This window comes from Diplotaxodon limnothrissa, linkage group LG12 (genome assembly GCF_057381915.1).
Source record: "Diplotaxodon limnothrissa isolate DT_005_m linkage group LG12, D_limnothrissa_male_GT1.1, whole genome shotgun sequence".
In the NCBI taxonomy this organism is placed as follows: Eukaryota; Metazoa; Chordata; class Actinopteri; order Cichliformes; family Cichlidae; genus Diplotaxodon; species Diplotaxodon limnothrissa.
In genome coordinates, this window is record NC_140607.1 from 20,960,448 (window position 1) to 20,982,248 (window position 21,801).

Genomic DNA, 21,801 nt, shown 5'->3' on the forward strand with positions numbered 1-21,801 from the left:
GATTCACATCATGGATGTGCAGTGTGATGCTAATATGGACCGAAATCTTTAAAGAATGTTTCCAGCCCCTTGTTGAGCTCTTCTGAAGGCAAATCTGTCTCCAATGTTTGTCTTTCATATACCTGTTTTGATATTTAACCTGCTAAAAGAAATTAGCACGTGCATGTTAGCAGCACACGACATTAGTATTTATAGCTTTAGGTAACGAAGCAGAACGCTTGTCAGTGCTTAGTCTTGTTTTTCTCTTGGCTGCGCTCTCAGAGGTTTACAGGAAAGCCTTGTTGTGCACACTGAACCATAAAACTACAGAGCGCCTAAGGGTCACAGCAGGAAAACACTTTTTCTCTTACCCGTAGTCACAGGCAGATCGCTATTGTGATATGGTATGCGATATATTAATAAAAATGTTTAAGACTACTGCAGATCGTAGCAGATTTCTAAAAATTCAGACATGAGTCACTCCTTGGATTCACTCATTTATTGGGCCATATTACATTACATTCATTCCATAGAAAATACATTCAAATGTGACACCTGTTCAATAAGTGCCGGCTTGTCAATAAATGCAAAGAGCCAATAAAGTTTAAAGCATGTGTTAAAAATAGAAACAACCTCTCCCGTTTGCCTGTTGCAATACAAATATTTTGAACGTGTTCAGCATACACTATAAAAATATAGTTTTATTATACTGAAAATGGAAGTCAGTTAATGCTGTCTGGCTCTCAATCACTGGTGCTGTTGTTGTTTTTTTATCCTTGGATTTATCAATCTGTGTATTTGTTTGTGTTTAAGCGGCAGAGGAGATCGAGCGCCGTTTTAAGACGTGCTGCACAAAAGTTTGCTGGAGTTTTTTTGTTTTTTCAACAAGGAATAGGAAAATGATTACGAGCTTTAACGGTTTCAAAGCTTTTCTTACAACAAAGCAGTGAAAAAAAAGAAAAAAGACAGTTTTCACATTCAGTATGATTAGCTCTCATAAATAAACCTCTACAACAGTCACTACTTATAAGGTAAACTCCAGTCTATTACATGAGTGTAATGCCTAATTCCGCAGTGATCTTTGGGGAAGGTGTTGCACACCGAAGTGCTTTTTGGATTTCTGCATCGAGTCCAGTGTTAAGAAAACATATTCACAGCCAAATGAATCAACGTGTGCGCTGCTCACGGGAGATAAATAAATGCCGCAGACATTAATCCTCTTCTCTCCTCGAGTCAGTCTCTTCGAAAGGGATAACTCAGCTTCTTGAATAACCTTCTGATTTCTCGTACATACAGTGAATTAAACACCTTACAAAATCTTGGAAACACACAGTATCATCACCATCAGGTAGTTATACCCTGCATATTGCATTTTCCCCCCTAACAAAGAGATACAGCTTTCAGTGAGCTTCTTATATAAAATAGTTCTGTAACTGTAATAGCAGCAGGAAAATTAATGTTTTGACTTTTCTTTTGCACAAAATAAGCTCACTGAACACACTTTGCAGTGTTGTATCGTATCTTTTGTCAGCACAGTCAGATGAGCCCCTCTGTAGTCACAGCTACTGTAGCTTCTTTGTGTTAAGGCATGTGCACATGCCTACACAGCACATGTGCATAGAGCAGGATAAGGAGTGCTTTTCATTCAGCAAATGAGAGAAACACAAACCTTGCCTGCTAAAACTGTCACGTCTACTCCATGAATGCATGAAGCTGATTTAGTTTCGTTTAAAAAAGAAACAGATGACTGAAAAAATGAAATAGGTGTCCATCTACATGACTTAACAGACATCTAACACGATAAAAAATCTATTTATCTCATGAAATTCTACAAGATGTGCAGGAATAAAAAGGAAAACTAACAAAATAAAAAGGAAAACAGAGGTCTTCACATTTATCATCTTGGCATGTATTCCTCTGGAACCCCAGACATGTTTCTTTTCTTCAAAGCAGCATCTACTGTTCTGATCAGTTCATTGATGTTTGAACGCATTTCAGGAGTATACGGGTCGTACTCGAGCTTACGTAGCCCCGACCGCTTGAAGTTCCCGTCCTTCTGGCCCTCGACGCAGAGCAGGCGATCCTCAGAAACCTTCAAACCCAGAAACTCGACCATTCCTTTGAGCTTGGTGAACAGGTCCCTCTTCAGATCCTCAAAGTGGACCACGTGGACGTTCCTCCCATAATGCAGCCAGTCCAGCGTGTGGGACGCCCACCAAGGGGCATAGTTCTTGACAAACTCGGGCCACTCTGCAGGACAAAGAGGCCACAGAACATAAATAAATGAGGGTTTTGGGTACCAATGCACAAGTTAAAGGGCATTCTACAGTACAGACTGAAATATAGCAGGAAGAACATCTACAGCCACCCTGTGAACAGCAGATGGATCACCTCTGGCGTCTTGTGTCAGGTCTTTGTTGGATTTTTTCCTGTATTTTAAGAAAATGACTTTTAGATATTGTTTATCTGCTGTAGTTTTTTCAGGCCTGACACTTCTTCTTTTGACCTCCACTTCTTCAATTTCCTAATTTTTCTGTTTTTAAAAGACACACGGCACACCATGCTGCGATATGCCCAGTTTTGGCTAATAGCTCTTTGCTCTTGCAAAAATACTATTTTATCCTAATTAACTGTGTTATGTTTGGCATTTTTCATAGATTCAAATAAAGAAATGGGAATAACGTATGAATTTTTGTGTCAGCATGCTAGTACAAAGTGCCTAAAGATACAATTTAAAATTGGTTCTTTGCTAAGTTTGTCTGTTATGTGTTGACACACACTGGTTCATCCTTTGAGTTGTTGCCTTTATGCTTGAATGACTCATAGGTCAACTTACAAAAAAGCACTGCTATAGCAGACTGCAATTAAAAAGAAGTGACGGGGCAGCCGATTTCCAAAGCAAAACCTTGAAAGACCTTCAGAAAGCCACTTCAAAGTGCTCAAGAGCACTTCAAAAAACACCAGAAAGGGTGGCTCAAGACTTTTGCTTGACAATGATGAAACAACTGTAAACCAAAAGTGTAAGTGAAAGAAAGATAATAAAAAAGAAATAACAGAACTGAGCCGTCTCCATTAACACCAGAAAATTTGCACTTTGAGATTTCAGCTTAGACGAAGAAGCGGTTACCAAAGGTTATTAAGTCATAATTGTCAAAGAGCTCATATTGCTAAGTGCATGTACGTTTTGTCTGTTCGAATAAAATGTAAGTTCTCGGTAAAATGAACTTCGGTACAAAAAAGTCAAAGTGTCAGCGTGGGCATAGAGTTAAGAGGAAGTGAGAGCTGTGTTAGCTGTGTTAGCACTGATGTCATTCAACTCCAGAGGCAGGGAGGACACATTAAGTAATTTCTGAAATGTCCGGACATTTTTGGTTGTCATTCAAACTGCAGAGCTGCTGTGAGAAAACCTTTTCTTTCAGCTTCATCTAGTGGCCCATAAAAAGTGGGAGCTGGCAGGAGCTGTGCTGCATAAGGACAAATCTTTACTGCTGGGAGAGGGTGTCGATAAAGTTTAAAGTCTGCTGAGTTTGCAATGTCTCAGAAACCAATCATAGAGGCAACTTTAGTGCCAGAGTGGACAGAATATCAGAAATTTCCCCCCAAAAACACAACCAGCAGTGCAGAAATGCCAAGAAGCTGCAAATACAGAAGTTACAATAAAAAACATCAAAGTATTTTAACTTTTTCTCCAAAATCCTGTTCTGCTCATTTCAGAGTGAAGACACAGACAGTATCTTTTTGACAGATTACCCCAAAAAAGGCATCTGTATAGCTTCTAAATCTACGAGATAACAGTGGAAAATAACTCACTGTGCTTTCTAAAATGGCATGACCTCCAAAATAAGTTGCACTTGCCCCTGAGCTGACATTATGGGGCCACGCTGGAAGGCATCAGTGTCTGTGACATCATCTGTGCCCCACAGTCTCCCTCTGTGGAGGTGAATGCATCAAATCGTACATGTGGGGCCCTGCGCACAATGTCACGCTGACCCGCTCTCCGTCTATTCGAAGTGGCAGCTGTCAGAAAGCCTTTCTCTTTAGTGATGTCACCGCATCATTTTCCAAACAACAGAGGGAATAAACACTCATTGGAAATGGCAGGCCAAATGTGCTGAAGTTTCCACAAAGAGAGACAACTGCTGGGTCGGCAACTCTCCAGCCTCTGGGGAAAAAAATCGATGAAACCTCGCATAAAGTCAGACAGACGATACGGGGACGAGACAAAAGCGGTTGCCACGGTTACTAAGACATGAAGAATGCAATAGGAAGAGCAAAATTTGCCTGAAATATAAAGACATCTCTATATTTTAGACATAGTTATTAAGCATCAAGTGGACAAAAGAGGAATTAAACATGACTAAACTGTGACTTCCTGGATGGAAGACATTTCACCAGCTTTTTAAACTGTGCATTCGTTTTCTGACTGATAACATCTGCAGCTAACAGCATAAAGAAGGAAACAAAGTAAGCTGCTAAGTGTTCAGATCATGTATACCGGTACATATATTTCCCACTTTAAACCTAGAATGAAGATCTGAATCAGACTTGTCATAAACACTTCTAATTTATCTGACTGCTGATGCTGTGGCTAAATGGTGTAAATGATTTTCAAAAGACAAAATGTTGCGCTCAGCCACACTGGTGCAGGTCAAACTGCTAAAAAAGGCCAGAGTTTGATTGCATTTCCTCAATCCTTTGCCCTTCTATATCACAGTTTCTCAGTTCTTTTGTTTTTCTCTCATTTTGCAGTGTTTCAGTTTCTACTTATTGTGAAGCTTTACTCAAACTTTGTTCACCACAATGTTATCAGCACAAAAAATGAAATATGCCCTCAGTGCCTCAGTTTAATGAAGTCTTTTATTTTCATTTTCTTCATAGTACGATGATGGAGAGACTTCCGTGCAACATAATATTCACTGATCCAGAGATTTCAGCAGCTTACCTTTCCCTCTCCAGTGGGCCTGGGAAGCAAATCCAATATGTCCACCATATTTCCGGTTAAATTCTGCCATCAAGGCTTTGTAGGGGTTTCGTATCATGAGGATGCTGGAGTCGAAGGCTTCGATTTCTTTCCTGCCGCTCTCATGTGTCTTAATGCACATTGTCCTCCCACTCCGCCAGTGGTCGCGCTCCCCTTTAAATCCTGTGAAACAGCCCAGAGTGACTTTATAGCATCCACGGTGGTGCATTCATGGCTGAGCGCCTGTGAATCGTGTCAAAAACATGCCGAGGCATACCTTTATTGTACAGGGAGCCATCAAAGTAATAGCTGCCGGTGTAGAAGCCAGTGGCGAGCTCTATAAGGTGGCGAGCCCAGGTGTTACCAGCTCCAGGGAAACTGGCGAGGGCCACCAGCTGCTTAGCACGAGTGGGAAGGAAGTGCCGGTCCATGCACCGATTATCTGACAGTGGACAAAGATCAGCCGATTAAATGAACCTCAAAGTTTAAAATTAATACTGAAAATCAGTCACTTCCTGCGTATTTACACAGTTTTGTAATAACAGACACAGAATTATTACGTTTCAACTTTGGATGATTATTATAGAAAGAAGAAATGTCAAGGCGGGCTTGTTTTATTATATTTTTCTCCACAAAATATCACCTAATAACTTCAAACAGTCTCCCAACAACTCAAGTTGACCTGTCTGTTTCCATCCAAACTATTACACCTTTTAGATATACAACATTTGTGTTCGATTTGTAATAATTAGGGTTTGAATTATTGAGTTATGTCTCAGTCATGCAAGTGTAAAAACAATCTCCTTAAAACTTGCAACAGGATGCAACCTGTCTCCAAATATTCATGATCCAGACCAACTGCAATCTCTCTCAGACACTCTGTGAACAAAGCAACTGACTGCAAGGGGTCACAAACCAGACAACAACATCTCAGCTTCACAGCACTACTGTCTTCCCTAGTAGGGTGTAGCATTGGGCCAAAACCATGTGGTGTGGTAAACAATCGTTTTTTCCAACTGAAACCAGATTTAAAGCTAACACATTCAGACCTCTGACAGGTTCCCTTTTCTGGGTTCAGCTTGCCAAGAATGATCACATGAAGTTCATTTCCCACAGCAGGTGATTTTTGTTTTGTTTGTTCACAGCAACCTCCATTTCTGTTTACTGCAATGTGACTCTGCTGATCCAAGCCACATCTGTCCACTGCGTTAAGGAAACACAGCCCACAACAACGCCTGGACTGAAGACAGACCTATTCTGGATTTTTGAGTTTCATAACAATATTTGGAATAACAAGAAATACAGCGATAAGCATGCATGTGTCTGGAACCCAAGATTTTACAGTCAAATCCAAGAACATTCATGATGATATTGTTTTAAGTAAACGTTTTAGAGCATATACTATTTAAAAATTTGCAAATTTACAAAAAAGGAAAAAAACAAATAAAAATGAATAAATAGTGTTCGGATGATTTGCAACATCCAGTGTGCATAATGGCACGAAAATAAGAATCTAGTGCATGTGTGTGTGTGTGTGTGTGTGTGGGGGGGGGGGGGGGTCAGGCAGAAGCACTCAGAAGTGTGACTTCCTCATATGTGACCCATCCCTTTGCTGTTCGTGTGCATGTCTGCAAACTCCAGACAATAATATCACAGCCATTTTTTTTCTTAGTGCCCTCTGCTCCTGCTTAAACTGCGTGGACACACTCGGGTGTTTTCACACTTGCATCCTGTTTGTGCGCACACAAAATGCTGAGACTTTTTTTATTTCTGTTTATTCCCGAAATTGTTCACATGTTGTGGTTTTAAGCTTTGTATTTATTTTTAGTTTTTCCAGCTCATAACAAGCAAAATATCTCAGTATTAGGAAAAAAGGAGCCACAGTGGGATAATTATACCTGTTGTGCAAACAGAAGGTTATTATTTTTCCTTCATGACAGAAATTCAGAAAGAAACTAATTAAATTGGAGCCAAAGTGCTTTGGTGTATTGCATCTGGGTTTCCTAAGGTAGGGACCCTGCCCACTCCATATGAATAAGTGGTTCATGTCTTCAGTCCTGTGTGTTTTCCAGGTTGGTATACCAGGAAACCACACACACACACACACACACACACACACACACACACACACACACACACACACACACACACACACACAACCTTTTAGCACTAGTGTAATGAGTCTTTTTAGGGACACGGCTGTTTATCTTAGTTTAGTCTGTTGCCATGGCATCTTAAGAAAAAAAAGGTAGGAGCTATGTTACAAACAACGCTTTTTTAAGCTTCATAATGTACCGATAATCTGTGTGTGTGATTGCATGTATTTATTTTCAATACTGCGGCGCTGAACCCTTGGCATATGGCACAGTGCCGATAGTGTTAACGCTGTGACTGGGTTAAGGTTTAAAGTGTGACGCTGGAGGTTTTTTTAGTTTGTAATTCATTTGATGTTGTGAGCTCAAATGAGAACAATCATAGTTATTTAAAAGTAACTCTGAGGCTGTGATTTATGCTGTGAGATACCTGAAATATTAACTGGTTGAAAGTGAAGCCTCCTGAATGAATCTCAGTGTTGATTTGGTTTATACAGTTTGAAACTGAGCACGAGTTACGTCTGTTGTTGACATAAAGTAAGTATAGCCAACGCTGGACACTAGAACAAAGGAACATGTGGAAATTTATAACAGGGTTTATAAGTCATGTTTATAACCAACCAACCACTTGTTACTTTGGTACAACTAGTCCTAGGACTCGTAACATTAGTTCACTGCTCTTTAGTCAATGAGTTTGCATAAATTGCAGCTTTTCCCCAATTTTTGGTTTCTGGTCAAACAGGGAACTCTCCAAGCGGACCAAAGTGCGTCACTGCAAACCACACCAGAACAATCAGTCTGCTTACTGAGCACATGTGTCTGGAGAAGAAGCACAGACAACACATTTACTCCTAACATTTGTATTTATATATCTGTTTCCCTCACTTCAGTTTGCTAAAAACTGTGCACACTGCATTCTCCCTGAATGCAAAGTGTGCTTGGCAATGGGCGTGTTTATTGTCAGCACACAACTCTTAGCCTCTGAGATGGATCATGCTCCCACCATAAACAAACCACTATGGAGTTCCTTTGGAAGTACAACTAAAGCCACCTCCTCCAAATTAGTCTTGGTGGTCTCATCTGTACCTGAATGTGAGAGTGCAAAGCTGACATCTATACAAATGAATCCCACCTCTTTATCCATTTCTCTTTATGTGGTTCTGAAGTCAATTATCTCTTCCTTTAGCCCAACTACTCCATGAAGTTTCCTAAAAACCGGGCTGATAGCTTTTGGATAGTGTGGAGGTACTCAAAATGTACCTGCAGCCCAGAATTAGCTTAGCAGAGGAATTAAATAATTGATACTAGCGCAGGTGATATATTTTTCATGTCAGTTGACAAAAATCCACGATAACCTTTTGGCACGTTGTAATTCAAGTGGTCTAAGAGGGAACTACACTCCTGCACCTCCTCTGGGCTCTGTTTTCAAGATGCACTTCGACCAATCAGACGTCGTTTTAGACGAGTAGCAGCTTCAAGAGTGAAGTTTCAGGACTTTGCCTACAAAATTTAAAAACATGAACTTGTCTAAATGAAGCTTACACACACGTTTAATAAGAAAGATCTGTATTCAAACATCTGTCTGCTTCTCGGATGTTTGGTAACTTATCTAAGCTTTGCATCAGTTCCCCTTTCCCACACTGTCAAGCTCATTGCAAGATCACAAGTCCAATTGTCCTTCTGCCTGCCTTCTTCAGGTCAATCAGCCGCTACTCCATGTACTTTAAATATCACTGCGGATTTTTCATTTTCCTTTCCAGATGCCTTCATGCAACCAGCTTCCTTCCCTCTCCCATGTCAGGCTCCATCCAAGCCTCCATCTTCATCTCCATCACCAGCATCTAGATTCCGAGGGGTTTTTCCCTAATCCCTATCACTGCTGGGATTCTGCTGCGTCCAATTGACAGATCTGGATCTGATCTATAGATCCCATTCTCATCACAAGTGATGATCACCATTGTGAATTCTGGGCAGCTCAACACAGAAGTTGGCATCTTATCTAAATGAGAGGCACATGCAAGTAGTAGAAGCTAGAAGGCCAGTGAGTAGTCCAGATGTGTGAGTTAATAAGGAAGACAACCACAACTTTTTTTTATTTCACATCACAGACTGCTATAATCAGCAATGCAGTCAACATAGAAAGTAAGCAACTGTGGAGCCAGTAAATACATAAATATGAGTTGAGTTGAATTCCATGCTAGGCCCAAAACAGCACTAACTTAATATTAGAGTGTAAGATGCATGTCTGGTTGAAGGGGCTAAGAACAGATGTGGCAAAGCTGCAGGAGAAGAACTGTTGATTTTTAAATTCTGTGATTTTTGAAATGATCTTCTTCACTGCATGATCACATCTTTAATCCACCACAGATTCATGCATCTCATACGTGGAATCATCTACAGCTCAGGGTTGAACAGTCAGTGCCAAAATCATTTTGCAAACTTTGCACGACATGTAAGTTAGACAAAGTTCCGGCTCATGCTGACACTTTGCACTTGAATACCACATGTGTTATCATACTTTAAATTGAATGTGCTAAACCTCAGTCTGACTTGGACTTCCCACCAACAGAATGTGACCAACTTCAACACATGTGTGGCTTTTCAGCCGCTGCCAGGAAACACTTAAATTTACCTTGAACCTGTGTCTGGTAGACGACAAAGTACTTGTCGTTTCCACAGCTTTCAAACTCTTCCCCTTGGCACTGATTGAGACACATGCCCTCGTCCTCCAGCTCATGCAGGGAGAAGAGGGGCGTTGGGAATCCGCAGTAGCATCGATCTCCAGCGAGCACAGCCAGCGATTTCTCCTGGAACACAACAGCCATTATACACTGAAGACACACTCGTGCAGCGTACAAATCCCCAACATCCACTCACCCTCTCTGTGCACATGTCCACGCACTTATCCACAGACATGTTCTGGATGACCGCGCTGAAGGGGAGAGCCAGTGTGACATTGTCTGGCCGGTGGAAACACCCTTTGAAAATGGCACTGCCATCTGAAACAGACAAAACAAGCCAGACTGTCACTTACCAACACGAAAGAACACAGAGACCCTAAACTAACAGCAGCACTCGTGTCCCTGGGATGACTTGCAACCTCCAATCCTCTCTGTGGTCTGATGTTGGTGAAGACAACACATCACAAAAGCTGCTCTTCTCCTTCATGTGCAGGTCTTTTTTTTAACCTTATTTTAATTTGTTATTGACCTTTTTTTGCCAGCCTGCTGAACCTAACTGAAAAGATAAATTAGTTTTTATTCACGATGGAAATGTTTCTCGCACTGCACCACAACTTTAAAGGGTGACACCCAGATTTAAGTCACTGCTAAAGGAAATCTAAACATCCATTTCACATTTATTGCAGGCTGTCAACCTGTCAGCAGCGCCAGTATAGAGTACTTACGAAAATGTCTCTGTTGTCAACAAACTGTTAAGAATTAATGACAGAGGAGAGAAACCAAACAAGCGCTGCTTTTCACTGTGACAGACAGTGTGATGAAGACACCTTGCTTGCTCAGACATAGCCAAGTAAAATATGCAAATGGAGCTTCGTCTCTTTGGTATTCCTTCCTCTCAAAGTTTATAGTGTCACTACCAGTAAACAAGACTATTGAGCACTCTCTCCTTTCCTTTACAGGAAGTATTAGTGATCAGTGGTGTCAGACTTTAAAAAAAAAAGAGAATATCCCCTTTATAAATTAGTTCTAGTGCTGTGTGTGTGTGTGTGTGTTAAATGTTTTATTTATTTTCGACCTTGTTCTCTGACTTAAATTTGCATTTTTAATGCCACGTTCTCTTCACGGATCCTGTTTGTGTTACCTTTCTGTGTTTTAACATGCTGCAGCTATAAATCCATCCAGCTATCACAGAAAATGAGGTCTCAATAACAAAGAGTGCATCAACGATGCATCTGTGCTCAGTTATTATAGCTTTTAAGAGCTGGGATTTACTCGGCAAAGCTTGCAAAACAGCTAACACATCACATTTCCTCCATTTCCTCTTTGATGTTCTGAGCAGCCCTCACATGACATGAGATCGGGGTTAGAGGTGAAAATGCCGACCTGAAATGCTTGCGCAGCAGTTAGATAGAAGGATTAAAAGCAGAAATGAGAATAATAACAAACAAACAGCAGAGGAACAGAGGGGTGCACTGTGAAGCAGGTTCAGCATAGCCAAACTTTCTTTGTGTCAGCTGGCTCAACAATTTCTCAAACCCCCAGTCAGAGATAACGGATATCGCTACGGTTGCTATCAACAGTCTCTGTTAATCCAGGCTTCCCGCTTCTCACATAAAAGAAGGATTCGGACGCATTATTAGACTTTTCGTCCGCTCAGAATTGATCATTTGAGTGCCGCCTGCTTCAGTCAGAGACATTATGAGGAGAGCAGGTGATAGAGATTGAAAAAGAACGGGCTGTAACAATGAAACAGCAAAAGGAAGGCCTGGGGGCATTCAGGTTTTACAGTGGCCCATACCCCAAAACAGGAATGTGGAAATTACATTAGAATGTGTCCAATTATTTCAACTGATTTATCACAGACTGGTCAAAGTCCTAATCTTTGTTTAGCAGCCATGGTTTCAGCAGAGTAAAATCAGGTCTAGGATCGAGTATAAAAGTATTCATTTTATGCATGATCTACTGAACTGTGACCATATATGGTGATTTTTGTACTGCAGTCTTTTAGCAGGTTCCTTCAGCTGTGCCAACATTTTTATTAGGTTGCATCTATAAAATGTTTTCCTTCAGGACTTGGAGCATGTTGTGATTATAACCTGCTGTGCACCAGGTTATCTGTTCAGCATAAAGCTGAATGTACCAAGGTACAGCCACCTTCGTCACAATGAGAACCTTGACTTTAAGCTTGAAATACCACCCTAACCCAATAATCTTGCTTTGTAGTGCACACCTCTGGAGAGAGCAGTTGAGCTATGAAAATATTCACCACATATCTGCATGGTAACTCTCTCTGATCTCACAGTATTTCCAAGAAGCAGGAGCCAAGAAAGAGAAAAAGGAAGAGTGAATGCAAAAAGGAAAGGGTGGGTAGAGTCACCCCACCATGTGTTCGGGACTTTTTTAGATTATAAAGAAAAAAGTTCCCACAACAAAGCAACAAAGCAAGCCACAGTTTTATAACAGGTATAGCAGGAGAAATAATTTTTAGACACCCTGCTGAATTTGTTACAAAGGAAAGATTTTTCTGGATGTTTGGTTCATATTCTGTCTCTCTCAATTAAAATTCAGCTAGCATACGAAATAAAGACTGTTCATTAGTTTGTAAGTGATCCAGCAGGGAATCAAAAAAATTAAGCATATTCTGTACTATAAGATCATTACAACTCCTGATAATCAGCTCTTTCTCCCAAGACTGAAGTTTTCCACTGGCAGGCAGTCGGTGTTTAGGATGAAGACCACAGGCGGCTGGGCTGTGTAGGTAGAGCAGCTCCCCGGGGAAAGAGGTAAACACAACAGAGCAGCCTGCTCCCGACTGTGGCAATAAAAACAAATCTTTTCCCTCAAAGTAGCCGCGGGTGTTACACTCCTGAATCAAAATTACATCTTTGTGCCTAAGTACAGACTCTCAGGACACTCATATCTAATCAGATCCATCTTAGAAAAGGGACCCAAGTTTAATATTTTATTTTCAAATATCAAATTCAATTTTTATGGCAAATCTATAATGAAATTAAACTTTTTGAAGGTTCCATTTAAAGGATTCATTTCACATTTATTTTAGACTGTGAACCTGTCAGTGTTGATATAGAGTATTTATATCAGCAGTAGTAAACACTTGACGTGTTGTGTTATTGGATATGCTGATGCCAGACTTACAGCGGCGCGCAGACTCCTGACTCAGCTCCAGCCTATAGATGGACAGTCTGTTGGGCCCTCCGCACACGTTGCTCTTCTCTCCTTTGCACTCCATGTTGCATTCGCTGTCTGAAGCATTGGGCGCCTGGATCTTATGACCACAATAGCACTCTGCGCCAAACTCCAGGCCTGCAAACATATATCCCCTGGAGGGAAGAGGAAAAAAAGGATTAGCATTGTTAGCGTAGGGAGACAGAGGGGTTTAAGTGATCGTTTTGAGCCTTCATTATGTTCCTTAATCCTCCACAGGCAAAAACAGTTCATCCTCTGGAGCAGCTGGGAGAGCTGTAATCAATGGAAACAAACCACTGATGTGGTTTGTGCATGAAAATATTATTCAAGAATAATGCATCGCTGTGAAAACGAGAAAACTTATGTGCTTTGCAGGCGTCTTAAGCAAAGCCAATTATAAATGTGTGCAGTATACTAGAATTTATCACACAGGGCTTCTCCTCTCCGTACTGTTGCCTGATGAAGGATCTGACTCCCAGAAGGCTTTTCAGGTGCAATTAGACATCGAATATGCATACCTCACACAGGAGAAATCCCCAGGCTGTCAATCAAACCCAAACCCCTTTCCCCCCCCTACGATGTGTTGCCCCACATTTGTTTGTCTGCTTTTATTAACCCGCTACTCTAGCAAACGTGGCTGCAAGAGGCAAGAACTAATAGGAGAAGGAGCTGAAAACAGGCATCTCTCTCTGCTCCTATTCTCTGCTCTGTGAATCAGTCATGGGTGTAATTCAGTGCATTCGATAGAGCCGTCCCTGGTACTCCACAGGGAGGGAGGAGGGAAAAAAAAGAGGTGAGAGAAGGATGGTGAGGTATCGCGGAGAGTGAGACGGGATGAGAGGATAATGGGAAACAAATGGAGGAGAAGTGGGGGAGATGAATGGCTTGAAAACTGGAGCGCGTATTTTTACTACATGAAAACTGTGGCAGTGCAAAAAAACCCTAAAACAAAACAGAATTTTTTTGGCAATCAGTGAAAGAATACTTGCATTATAACAAACCGACTGATGTTTTTTTACCTTATAAAACATGATATAAATGCAAATGTAATTTAATAAACGGCCTGAGGCTTTTTGTTTTGTTTGTTTTTTAATGAATGGGCTTTAATTATAAACCAACGCCAGCATGACTCAAAACCGCAGTTCAGTGTTTCAACAAAACAATCACATTTCTTTATAATATGCAGAACTAAAACACAGTAAAAGCTGAGCACTGCATAATCTTAGAGGCCTGAAGAGGCCGGGTCAAAATCTAGTTTTAAAGTCTTTATCACGTCGCTTGTGTCATTTCGTTTTGTACGTTGTGTTCAATGTTCTACTCAAGCACAGGAAAACTATTCACGTACACAAACAGGGAGGTTAATGGTCCGGTTAGCTCATTTTGCCCTGGGCCGCAGTAACAGATTAATGTGGCCATAGCTGAACGGAGGCCGAGGAAGGGGCAGCCCAGTTAAGTTCTTCCAGCAAGTTGTTTGTGTGCCATGACCACAATTAAATAGAAAAAGGGTATTTTTGAAACTGCAGATCCAAAGTTGGGAGGACTTGGATGCCTAAAATATCATGTGGTCTGTGGTGGAGCACTGGCTCATACTTTAGCCTACTCCAAGAGCATTTTCAAACATTTTCACACCATAAGCAAATGTATTCTGTCACGTTGAGTCAAGAATGAACTCTGGAACTCAAAAACTGTGAAGGATTTGTTATATGTGATATAAAAATGTGATACGATTGGGAGCCTGTGTGCAGCCACAAATGGGCCTGGAGGTCATCTTGCTTGGTCTGCTGTGCATCTTTCCTCGTGAGCTTTTCTCTCTCTTTCATTTATTTATTTTTTGCTTTTTTAGCTCAGTTACGATGGGAAAGTACCTTTTGATCTCCTGCAGGTTTTTTTTTATCTCCCCTTCAGCTCTTTTGTAGTGGAGGGTTTTTTTAAAAATTTCTCAGTAGGAATCAAAAGACAGCAAAAAAAAGGTTAACTTGCCTAATGGATGATTTTTTTTGTTGTTTGCTACTGTCATACCTTTCTGCACAGTTGTCCTGGCAACGAAATACAGTCATTTTTTTGTAGTCAAAAAAGGAAACTCCTCTCAGAGCTCTTTTCTGAGTGTCATCAATGTAGCAGCCGATGTACTTTGCTGAAAAAGGAAAGAAAACACAGTTGGTCGTGTGTGCAGAGAAAACATAACTTATATGTACATAAGATTACATTTCTAACCTTTGGAATGCAAGCATGCTGATCCACACAGGTATGCACACATGGGTATTCACAGACGCGGACTAAAGCTTTCTTGGCTGCTGCCTCAAAGCACACTGTGCGCTGTCTATCTTGCGTGCTGCACAATATCGTTTATTATTTAGTAAATATTGATATCTATGACTAGCTAGTTTATTGTGATGGTGCTTTGTTTTCTCTATTATTATGTTGCTCTTTGTTGTTTGCTGTCTCCTCTGTTTGTTTTTTTTGTTTGTTTTTTTTTTTCTCCATACAGGTGACCCAGGAGTTCTTTTTTTTTTTTTTCTCTCTCTTCCCCCCCCTTCTCACCGTCTCTTCTCCCCTTTGGTTTTCTTTCTTTCTCTCCCCCTCTTTCTCTCATTCATTCCCCCTGTCCTATTTATTAAAAAAAAAAAAAAAAATGACAAAGGATGAACTGAAGCTCTGCCATCACGTAATGTCGCATACTGCTGTTTCTGATGTCATTTAAAAAAAAAAAAAAAAAAAAAAAAAAAAAAAAAAAGATTACATTTCTAACGTAACAGCTCATACAGAGCAATCAAAACCCTTTGTCAGAAGTGTCAGAGGTGAATTTTATCCACATTAGAGTCCTCACACACAGCGTCACGCTGTGGTGACATCGCACATGGGAGTCCAAACTGGGGCAGAAGCTTTATTTATTTATAAAGACAGATATCCCCTTCTAGTGGCCTGTAACTGTAGTGGCAGTCATCTCTCTGCATTTTTCAGAAGTGTGTGGGGGCTGGGCTCTAGTGAACCTCTGCAGAGGCATACAATGACCCTCTAACAGCTTCTTGCCTCTCATTAGAACAATGTTCTCGTGTTTAACCGGGCTACACAGACCCTACCAGCAAACCTCTCACCATCTGTGCTCTGCTATCACCCCTTTAAACCTCTGTTAATAACTACATGGGGGAAAAGCATAGAGTCCCCTACATTATCTTAATTGTGCTGGTCTACAGGCCTGCATTTGAGCAGCATGTTGTGCACTGCAGCGGATGGTAATCTACCTATTGTTGAGCTGGAAAATAATCTGCTTTTTGATGGAGGCAAATGCAGATTTGATGAAACAGCATCTCTTGTTTTGAATAGCACACTTCTGCTTCGCATTACACGAAGGTAAAGGATGAAATGGCAGATGCAACTGATACAATTATTGTTTTCAATCATTTTAGCATCTTCCGAAATGACCTCATTGCAGCTGGTGAATCACATTTTCCATAGTGCTCCGAGTATATCCTTTCTCCAGCCTACTCCTGTTGTCTATTTGTGCAGCATACATCTGTGCAATTGGCCCACACAGCAAAAATGTGCTTATGCGCCGTGGTCTGCATCTTATCGCAATATTCCCTTCAAATTAAATTTAGAGCCAAGGTGAATTAGTACATTTGGAGTAAAAAGAGAAGGGGAGAAAAACTCTTAACCCAAACACAGCCACCTTTGGAAGACAAAAGGCTCTTAAACACTACATATTAATGAGTGGCGCTGGATGCACGAGCGCAAAAGATAGCTTTGAGGTTATTAATTACTCTATCATCTGGCATCGTTGTATTTTTACTCAGTTGTATATAGCATTCGTATTCTATTTTTATCTTATTGTATATTTTTATTCTATTTTATTCTACTGTATATAGTATATTATTTTATTCTATTCTGTACAGCTGTGTACTGTATTTATTCTTATTGTATTCTAATTTTTGCGTCATAACTTTTGCACTGTCCACTTCCTGCTGTGACAAAACAAATTTCCCACGTGTGGGACTAATAAAGGTTATCTTATCTTATCTTATCTTATCTTATCACGTTCGGCTGCAATCCCGTGAGGTTAGAGTTTCAGAAAAGGGCGGCGTGGGGGTGGAGGCGTGGGGTGGCTGAGTGTACATTGTAAACATGTTTGCTTTGCTCCCTCTGAATGCAGAGGGAGCTAAAAAAAAAGGTTATTACCGCTTGTGCATTGTTTTATAGTCTAAATTTGAATTCACAGCAGGTTACTGTGCTGTGACTCAGGGATTATGACCCGCTTCACGCTTACAGATGTTGGGAGTCTTTCTCAGAGTTAAAAATCAGGAGGGAACTCTGCTGTTGTCATAGCACACATAGCACAGATGGAGCAGCAGTCCCTCACACTTATGTTTCATCTTTATGGCAGTTTAGCTCTCCCACCTGGCTGTACAGCTTCTCTGGAGAAAAAAAAAACAGGAACCAACATCACTAAAAGGTAGTTTAAACAAAATCTGTCTGTTTATTTACGCTTTTTTTCAAGTGTCTATTTTAGGATTTTATAGATGATTAAATAGAAACAGCCAGATAGCATGTGCTCATTCCCAGTGAAGTTGTCTCCCTGCCAGTGCGTGAAGCAGATGATTATCAGTAGTGGCACCCGAGTGTTTCGAACTCATGCTGTTTTGTATTCTTCCTCCGTGGCGCTGTTGCTCTTTGAGTTTCTTGCACTTATCTAACGACTGTGGGTAAAATGTTACATGTTAACATAAGAGGGGAAAAAATGGTGTTACTACTTTTTTCTTAAGGACTTAACTAGTTTATAGTTTTCTCTTGTGTTTCGCCATGAAGATAGGAGCAACACAGGGGTCGTTTTTTACTTAATAAATGCATATGGCAGAAATGTGAACTGTTGACTTCGTTTTCAAATGTTTGTGCTTCATCCAAGAGCAAAGAAAGTGATAGACACGATACGAAAATCAGAGAGGAGGAAGAGAAAACAGAGCCAGGAGCAAATTTGTCCATGTTTCATTTTAAAAGATCTTTGTCCTGTTCAAGCTCAGAGATGTCAGCTGCAGGTAGACACATCCCAGCCTTACACCAGTGTTTCCATAACACATTATGATTTAATAAGCTGGCACTGAGTTTACATGTAAACCTTTTAAGACGGGATTGTGCACATGAGCCAGATAAAGGGGTTAATCCCACAATCGTCTAATCGTCTGGTTGTTGTCATATCAGTCAAAATGTGAGCATGTGCAGAACATGTGAAGGAGCTACAGCTGAAGCACAGAGACGGGGAGATCCTTAAAGGATTTATTCCGGAGAAAAGACATAATTATAATTATCATCTCACTCCACTCTGATGAGATCTCCCACATGACCAATTACAGCTAGTAGCGTCGAGTCATTAAGATGCAGCAGTTTGTAATTTTTGGGATCTCTTTCATTTTAGCACAAAGTGGGACAAAAGCAGCTTGTGAGTATGCCAGTGAGCTTCCATTATGAATGGGCCTGCAATAAAAAGTTCAGCATTTGCACCACTGCTGCTGCTATGTTGCCAATTTAGCATTTTTCTCATGCAACATATTGAAAAGAGTTAAAAATGAAGCAGTTAAATGAAAAGTGCGATAACAGCGTACCATATATGACAAATGGAGCCTCTCCCAGCTGACATAATGCATGACTCGGCGTTCACCCTGGACAGGACTAACCACTGAACCATATTGTTTAAAACTGCTTAAAAGAGACATTTGCTAACTTGCTTTGAGATGTAAAAGAAACTAAAGGTTGTGGCTCAGATGGTTTATTTGGAAAACTCCCCAGCTAAAAAAAAGTGCACAACTGCAACAGCGGTTTTCACCCACCTCTTCCATCATCCAGGTCTTTGGCATTGCGTCCTTTCAGCGCGCGGTTCCAGTTGCTGGTGTAGTCTCGCCCCCTGCCCACCATCCCAAGGCCCTCCTGTCTAGTTTTCTTCATCCAAGGGGGACCGAACCTCCGTCCACTTCTCCGTTTTTCCTTAAACACCCTACTCATGAGGCCAAGTCCCCGAGTGTCCGATGAAGCCCAGCTGCCCATCTCCGAAGCTATAAGAGAGTCTCGGCCTCCTCGGGCTCCGGGACCGTTGTCCCCGACGAAGCCAGCGTGCAAAAAAACGAGGCTCCCGGCGGTCAGGTAGAGGAGGATGAGGGAGAAGAATCGCACAGGTTTCCTGCGGAAGTAGCGCTGTATCTTCAGCAGAGGCTTGGCCATGCTGGCTCTCCCAGCCACTCAGACACACTCGCCCAGTGATGAAAAATCATAAAGATGAAGAGTCAACACCACACACAGCCCCACTGGGCACCAGCTAAAGCAAAGATAAAAGTCAATGAAAAAGTCTTAGACCTGCATGAAGGTCACCCAAAAAATAACATGTCTTTTCCCTTGTGGATAAATCTCCAGTCTCGTAAGGAAGGCTGCTTGCATCTGTGCTGCTCTGCCGGTTGTGAGAATCTCTTTCTGCTCCCACTGACAGACCTGCCCTGACAGCCGGCTCTGGGGCCACGTCCTGAAAGGTGAGTGGCTCCAGGTGAAAGATGATCGCTCAAACGCTGCTTTCACTTCAGTTATCAGCCTACAAAGATGCCACACCAGCACCGCAGTGGCACTTTCTCCCACACTGTGCGGAGGGAAGAGGGTTTTATTTATCAGCTGAGCTGAGATCCTTTCAGCTCTGTGCGGCCGGCTATTCACTGAGATGATCCGGGAGAGAAAGGGCGTGCCTCACCATCTGCAGTGAAGACACACACACACACACACACACACACACACACACACACACACACACACACACACACACACACACACACACACACACACACACACACACACAGGGAGAATAAACATACACCTGAGTCAGTTTCATCACATGTGGAGTGGAAGAAAAAACATGTGCAGGTTACAAAAGGATAAAGAAGGCAGATCTAAAACGTCTTGAAAAGCTACAAATCAATCCGAGAAAAGACACAGAAGCCGAACACTGAAGCATTTCCTTTACAATACTGTTGGTCCATGCAGTTCAACTTTGTTATGCAATGCAAGCGATCTTCATTCTTCTGTCAAACTCACAGCAAACAGAAATACCAGATGGAACAAAGACAAGCACAGAAAATTAAATAACAGGATTCAAAGCAATTACGTATCTTGGAAACGACTCTGTTTTTAACCGTTGCGCCAAACAGTCATAAAAAATTAACTCTACAAGCCTCAGAGTGCTTTATTATCTTTAATAAATTAAGCTAAGCAGAAAGGACAGGAAAAAATAAAACAAAGCTCTACCCCGCAGCATTTTCTTTAAGATCTATTGTCTGTGGGAGTTTGTGGGAATTAAAGACATTTGTGTAGATGACAGAAAAAGAGCAAAAAGCATCTTTTAAAGAATGCAGAGGTTAAAAATCTGGAAGATTAAGGGTGGTCATCCATAAAACACATGCTTTCATGATTCTGTTCAAGATTTACTGATTGCTCCATTTTGGTTGTGTGTGTTTCGGGATGGCTGTATCCCGACTTTCCAAACTCTCTGCAGCTTCTCTCAAAGGAGTCTCTGTTCTGGGACGAGCCCCAGAGGCTACAGTCGGATGGTGTAACGCAACACTCCTCAAGGTCAGGGAATTTTCCAGAACATTTGAGGGGACACTCACCCATGTGACTTTTCTGTCTGTCTGCCTCAGGACAAATCTGCAGAAGACTTGTCACCTGAAACCTAAATGGCACCGCAGTCCCCCCCACTTCCCCTTCTTCTTTTCCCCTCGGTAGTCTATGAAGACTCTGGGACCCTCAAGGAGAAAAAGATTACATTCATGTGCTTCAGCCTGACACAAAGACGGCCCTCATCCTGTTTGACGTCTCTCAAAACTTTGCCTGGATGTAAGGATGGCTTCCATTACCGATGTCTCTCCGCATCTTGATTATTGTGTATTTTGTTCATTTTTAGGATCAGATCTCTCTTCCACAGATAAAAACACGAGACGTTCTGAGATGTTGCAGCCATGTTCACGTCAGCTTTACGAGGACACAAAAACAAACAATGGAGCTTCAAAAAATGTCCGAAAAATAACATCTTAGAAGTAAATCTCTGATGGCGCCAAGTCGCTGAGTATGAACAAACAAATTCACAAGAGATTTAAGTAACTGTTTGACATTTGGGGGAAATGCATTAATTTCCTTTGTCTGTAACCTAATTAACATCTTTATTGTTTGATCTGTACACAAACAAAAACGCCTGCTTCTGCCTGTTAATTTTTCCATCCCCTAAGAAAACAAGTACGATAATAAACTCTTCCTTTAAACGTGCCTGAAATGTCATCCTTTCATTCCCATGAAACAACCTCTTTTCCACAATAACGCAGTTACACAGTAAGATAATTCCTCAACAGCTGTATAAACACTGTTGAAAAGTGACTCCTGCACTCCAACTCCACATTGTAGCCACAATAATTTATCATTCCTGCGTCAGTGTTTCGCTCCCGGTCGATGGAGAAAAGATATTCCTGGACGACTCGGCGACTGCTAAACAAGCTGGTGTTTGTTTCAAACCGAAAACTGTTTGCCCAGGAGACGCTGAATCATGTCGAAGCCAGGGTTATGCGGTTGAAAATCAAACTGCGTATTACATCATGCTTACGACCCCTACCTCACCGAAGACAAAAACACAAGTCTAATAATTTGCACCGGTCCTTCCTGAGATCAGGCTGCTTGAAGGCCACGGGGGTTTTGAGTGGGGCTGTTACGTTTGCCACAGCTTAAAATCAGCGTTCTCTACTGAATCGTATAGTAAATGGATTTATGAGAGCAAACGGACACGTGTGACATCTAATCACTCTCCCTCTCATGAACACGACAGGACCACACACAAAGGATAATTACTGCTGTTAATAATTCATGGTCC

General features: G+C 41.4%; 1 protein-coding gene across 1 annotated transcript in view; it reads right to left on the bottom strand.

The window, feature by feature from the left end:
- Window positions 1–1,876: 1,876 nt before the first annotated feature.
- The window catches only part of wscd2 (WSC domain sialate O sulfotransferase 2), a 42,919-nt gene continuing 22,994 nt past the window's right edge, over window positions 1,877–21,801 (bottom strand). The window contains exons 2-9 of the mRNA XM_085368261.1: window positions 18,740–19,644; window positions 14,940–15,054; window positions 12,870–13,054; window positions 9,910–10,031; window positions 9,665–9,839; window positions 5,217–5,381; window positions 4,922–5,122; window positions 1,877–2,229 (exon numbers count right to left, since the gene is read on the bottom strand). Coding sequence (XP_085224387.1) covers window positions 1,877–2,229; window positions 4,922–5,122; window positions 5,217–5,381; window positions 9,665–9,839; window positions 9,910–10,031; window positions 12,870–13,054; window positions 14,940–15,054; window positions 18,740–19,127 — 1,704 coding nt within the window. The 5' untranslated portion in view covers window positions 19,128–19,644. The remainder of the gene's footprint in view (window positions 2,230–4,921; window positions 5,123–5,216; window positions 5,382–9,664; window positions 9,840–9,909; window positions 10,032–12,869; window positions 13,055–14,939; window positions 15,055–18,739; window positions 19,645–21,801) is intronic.